At 41.7% G+C, this 6,000-nt stretch overlaps 1 protein-coding gene across 1 annotated transcript in view; it reads right to left on the bottom strand.

Annotated features, from left to right (window-relative positions):
• The window catches only part of LOC109463492 (multiple C2 and transmembrane domain-containing protein 1-like), a 52,317-nt gene that overhangs the window by 25,932 nt on the left and 20,385 nt on the right, over positions 1–6,000 (bottom strand). Inside the window, exon 4 of the mRNA XM_019760327.1 lies at positions 636–812. Coding sequence (XP_019615886.1) covers positions 636–812 — 177 coding nt within the window. The remainder of the gene's footprint in view (positions 1–635; positions 813–6,000) is intronic.

The following is a 6,000-nucleotide window of genomic DNA, read 5'->3' as shown; positions in this document are numbered from 1 at the left end:
CACACACACACACGCAACACATAAAGGTAGAAAGGTTTATTGCAAAATTCGTGCCCGGAGGATAATTGCAAATTACAAAACATAAGAGAGCAATGAATCAGAGTATAAAATAACTAAAGTCTACATGATAAAGGTAGCTGTCTAGAACTATAACTATGTCTAAAACTATGTCTGTTGACTGAACTGAACTGACTTCTCTTCTGTAAACCATAGAAAAAGTAATGTCCCACCAAAATTTGTTGGTTTTTTTTTAAAGGATGCATTAAGGTTGACTAATGTGTGAAGAAGACCCTACAGCTAGGAAGGAGTTTTATACCGTACCTTGCTTTTATACTTCTCGTTCCCGAGCCTGAACTTGCAGTACGGGTCGCTATGTAAGGTTAGACAGCCAACCTCCCCCCCCACACACACACACACAAATAACTTAGGGTACTGTACATGTACTGGAGCAAGGAAGAACATACTGTGTAAAGACTTTTGTACTGTACCTTGCTCTTGTATTTCTCGTTCCCAAGCCTGAACTTGCAGTAGGGTTAGGCTACGTATTTAAGGTTAGACAGCCCCCCACACTCAAACAACACACACACATATTACAATAGGGTACGGTACTTGTACTGTAGTAAGGAAGACCTTACCTTGCTTTTGTATTTCTCATTCCCGAGCCTGAACTTGCAGTACGGGTCGCTGAGTCCGTTGTCGTCCATCGGCAGCAAACCCTTCCCTTCAATCAGCACCAGGCTGACAACGCTGCTCCAGATCTGGGCCTTCATACTGCGCTGGGTCTCAACGAGCCGGTTACGCTTGGCTAGGTACTGCAGGGAACAACAACAACATGGGGAGTTAAACCCATGCCGCAAACCCACGCCGCAAACCCACGCTGCGAACCCACGCTGTAAACCCACGCTGCAAACCCACGCTGTAAACCCACGCTGCAAACCCACGCTGCAAACCCACGCTGCAAACCCACGCTGCAAACCCACGCTGCAAACCCACGCTGCAAACCCACGCTGCAAACCCACGCTGCTCCAGATTTCTGTGGGATCACCACCAGACAGTTACATTTTGCTAAGTACTGCAGAAACAATATGTACAACACTGGGAGGGTCCATACATGTAAGTACTCTGCCAGGAAACATACATGCAAGAAACATTGTCCTGTAAACTAAACTATAACACAACATTTGTATTTGTATCTGTATAGCCGGTATAACCGCCCTTCTGCGTAACACACCAGCTTCTGTATCTGTATAGCCGGTATAACCGCCATTCGGCGTAACACACCAGCTTCTGTATCTGTATAGCCGGTATAACCGCCCTTCGGCATAACACACCAGCTTCTGTATCTGTATAGCCGGTATAACCACTCTTTGGCGTAACACACCAGTTTCACAGGCACTCCACATGGCGGCAGCTGGCTATATCACACCCGATCGACTTGTTACACCTAACCCTTGAACCTCTAGACATTGTTTAAAGCTATCTAATGACAATGCCCCTACTGTACTTGGTGGCAGCGAGTTCTAATCTGCGATACATACAGCCTTGCTGCTGATACAGGACTGGCTACTAGTCCTACATTGTACATGCCAGGATGGGCAGAATCACGTCAGTGACCTGATATAGGATTGACCATAGACTCAGTTATCAGCTCGATTTTCAACTACGTAGGCGCAACCCTGGAAACAGGCTAAAAGCATGGAGACATGCCTGCAGGATTAACTGGTCTGAGAGTAATCCCCAGGCCTGATCGAACACAGCTGTCAGTACACTGTAACAACAGTAAATCTAACACAGACTAGTACTGTAGATCTAACACAGCTGTCAGTAGTGTCAGGAAGGTTTAACCCTGCTGCCTGAAAATGTACACATAGTGCAGCACAAACCCGAGATGATAACAGTTACTCTCCTCACAACAACCTGGACTATACATCTAATGCCTTAATATACCACTTTCTATCCAAGTTGTGTCTGACAATATTGGATCAATATTTAGCACAATGAGCACTGTTAATTACTGTTACTAACAGTAACTGCAACAAACAGTGACTTTTTATAATACATTACGTTCTTGATTTGACTAGTGATCCTAACTTTTCCACTTTCCCACTTACACTAATATCTAGGACAAATTCGTCATACCTGCTGAGAAGGAGCCACAGAAAAATACTGAATAATATCAGATTCTGATCTATCCACATATAGGCAACAGGGAACCATAAAATTGGATATAGAATCACTGCATGCAGGAACATCAATAATGAGTCCTTTTATCTGTGTGGTCTGTTTGAGAAGACTGAGATGATATTTTTGGTTGTTTGTTTGTTATGTGGAATGATTTATGTAGCTATCATAAAGGCAATTGTTGCCATAACACCACAAGAACAGGATGTCAGGTTAAATGCTGAAGGGCTGCAGAAACAGGATTTTTTTCAGTCTGAACATACAGATGTGTGTGCTAAACATTCATCAGACTAAAATTAGGCTTTAACTGACTCACAATGTAAAACTGTCTGTAATAACAGTCTGAGAATATTAAGGTTTTCTATACTAAAAGGTGGAGGGGGATGGAGAGGAAATAAAAATATGTTGCATCATTATAATGAATCATAATATAAAAAGAAAGTAAAGAAGGCAAGATTTAAAAACACAAGTCAAAAGTATTCATAGGAAGCTATAGGAGCTATAATCAAGTTATGATTATACACAGTCACACATTATGCAAACACAAGCAATAAAAATGTTTCCTTACAGCAATACTAGCTGTATATATTATATATATATACTGCATATCAGCAAAAAGGTGCATCAAAACTACTGTTCCTCCTCAAACTACTGCACAGCAACACCCCAGAAACATCGTCACACAAGCCTGGGCAAAAAGCTTTCAAACATGCACAACAACAAACAAGGTTAGTGCTGAAAGGAGCGCTGAGAAATGTTCCAGGTGTGCATAAGGCATATATAATACATATCCAGCCTGGCGAAAAGTCATAAACATCAAATTCACATTACATGAGAACATCGCAAACACAGTCACACACAAACACACACGCACACGCACAACTCTGCACAGCTTCCACCATGCAGGTGTTATATAGAAGCTGCAAAGCTGAAAAAACGAGTCAGATTTTAACCTTTCGCTTCCACTGGACCAGTTTGAACTGCTCCCTGAAACGCATGTACTGAAAGGGAAGGAAACATAAAGGTGATCAGAGATGGCAGACTTCACCCATTCACAACAAAAATACGCATACACGGGCAGACACACACACACACCACACAAACGCATGAAGACACACGGACACACACATTGATGCACACACACACACACGCACACACACACACACAGACCAACACACACACACACAAACACACACACACTCACACACGTGCGCACACACTCATGCACGCACGCACACTCACTCAGACACACGCAAGCACACACACAATGCATACAATCCTACTAGTAACCAATAGAACTAATAATAAGAGGCAGTCAATATATGATCAAACCAGAAATAAGGTAAAAAAACTGGTCAAAGCAGACCAAAAATAAAGTCTATCGCTAAATAAAATGGTCAAAGCAGACAGTATTACTGTATAATATTTCAAATAGACCACCTACCCTCAACTGTTGGTAATAATAATATGACTAACAGACAGGTTTCTATTGCCAGGCTGAAGCCAGGTTTCTGATCAGGATTCCATGATGTGCAATGTTGAAGTGCTAAATATGATGCCTCACAAAATCCTAACCCCAGTTTGATCCAACCTCTACCAGAGGAAAGTGGAGCAGAATCAGACATATCACAAGAACTGCCTGCTGAAGTGAATTCAAAGTGCAGGGAACGGCCATTACGTATACTGTTGGGATGTGAAGCGTACTACTAGGGAACAGCCATTACTGTGTGGATGTAAACTGTCGCTATAGGTTAGGGCCATTCCATGCTGTTGTATGTAATACTATGCAGCTGCATACATGTATTAAGTGGGCCAGGGCAGAGTGTCATTAGCCCAGGGCCATGTGGACATACATGTAGGCATCCAATTATCCTCCGTACAGATCATTTTCTGCCCTTTCAGCAGAACTGAAATCTCATCAGTGTGTGTGTGTGTGGGAGGAGGATAAACAGTAGGCAACAGGGACCACAGATATAGATGAAAAGGCCTTAGTTATAATATATATAATATTAAATACATGTATATGCATGTAAGCCAGGAACTGATAGCCAGGGAGCACCTAACACTGAAGGACCTCACAGTCCTAACAGCTGTGACTGCTGAGGCTTGCTAAAGAGCACTGACCCAAGACTACACAATTCTACATCAGTCATCACACAGGCACAAGAAAGCCACAAGATCTGACTCAGGGAAAGGGATTAGCCTGACTGAACCTCGCTTTTCGCCGTCTCCCCAGTAGTCCGCCACGGACTATATATGTAGGGAGCCCCCCGGAGCTTGGGTTTCACAGGCTTGGGAAAGCTCACTGACAGATAGAATAATGTGTTGATAATAGAACAGTCATTAGTAGGTCATGACACCCTAGTGAGTGTGCACCATACCTGTGCTACATCTATTTGCTGTAGATCCAGAGCAGTGAGCAGCCTGGGAGGAACCCTGGGAGTAACCACCTGTTGTTGTGCCTGTTGTTCTGACATCCTGGATCTGCTGGGGACTGACAGTTTATTTTCACTAGACTAGTATTACTAGTAAGGAAATAGCTACTAACTGCTAGCCTGAACAGTAACCAGCCACACAGAAGTACCAAACAACCATCTCTTGCCTGAGGCCTCTGGAGGTGGAAAATGTTGCGTTTCCAGTTTCAATCCAGAGATAATTAGGGTCTGTATGAGGCATTCTCTTTTTCCTTTTAGATTGTGACTGAATTGATTCTGAGTCAACAATCTGAAATGCATCAGGACCAGGGCTGTCTCCAGGATACATTGCTCTGCTTGCTTGTATTGTACAAGTGACATAATAGACTTGTTGCTACAGATAGATTAAATGCAACAGCCCAGACAATGCAAAAATAGGTATTACATAAAAGACTGTTTTGTTATTAGAAAGAATACTGATTTGCTGTCACATGTACCCATAAATAACTGATTGTAAAGCCTAAGCTAACTTTTGATTATTTCTTTTCTATATATATATGTTGTTAAGTTTTATTCTATACCTATCTAATTTACTATGCTACTTATTGTTACCTATTTGCCATACAATGTACCCTGTACAATTGTCGTGCAATAAAGTTCTTCATAATACTTAGAAAGGGACTTAATAATATAATATTTCACCCCGTAAGCGGGACAGGGCACAGTGCAAAATATGACTGTGTTAGAATAGATTCTGGACTAGAAATAAAAAATGTGTCACTCATATATATACTATGCACAGTTAACACGTTACACTGTCCAAATAAATTATGTTACTGCAAGGTTAGATATATCATTGACCCATAATACCTTAAGCAGTGGAAAATGCAGCTACTGTGGTACCGGTATTATACGAGCTCACCTAAATTTAAAGTGCAACAAAAACAATCATGTGAATCTGAAATCCATAAGGACCAGGGCTGTCTCAAGGACACATTTGCTCTGCTTGCTTGTTATGTACAAGTGACATAAAACTTATAGAAAGGGACTTAATAATATTTCACCCCATAACATAAGTAGGACAGGGCACAGTGCAAAATACGACTGTGTTAAAATATAATAAATTTTCTGGACTAGAAATGTGTCACTCGCATTATCGTATCAAATTAACATGCTACACTGTCTGAATAAAATGTTACTGTGCACAGTTATGTATGACCCATGTTGTCTTAAGCAGTGGGAAATGCAGTGATATTATACGAGCTCACCTCGATTTATGACCTTATTTAGACACAAACCATGATGACTAAATGTAACATCACACAACAGCACTACACATAGATCACTGTGACAGCAACAGTCAGAACCGAGCTAAATCTCACCTGCAGTTCCCTAACATGTCCTG

Source organism: Branchiostoma belcheri, unplaced genomic scaffold, assembly GCF_001625305.1.
Source record: "Branchiostoma belcheri isolate BF01 breed outbred unplaced genomic scaffold, Haploidv18h27 scaffold127, whole genome shotgun sequence".
Taxonomy (NCBI): Eukaryota; Metazoa; Chordata; class Leptocardii; order Amphioxiformes; family Branchiostomatidae; genus Branchiostoma; species Branchiostoma belcheri.
Note: the sequence above shows the minus strand (reverse complement) of the source record. Positions and strands in the feature narration are given on the sequence as shown.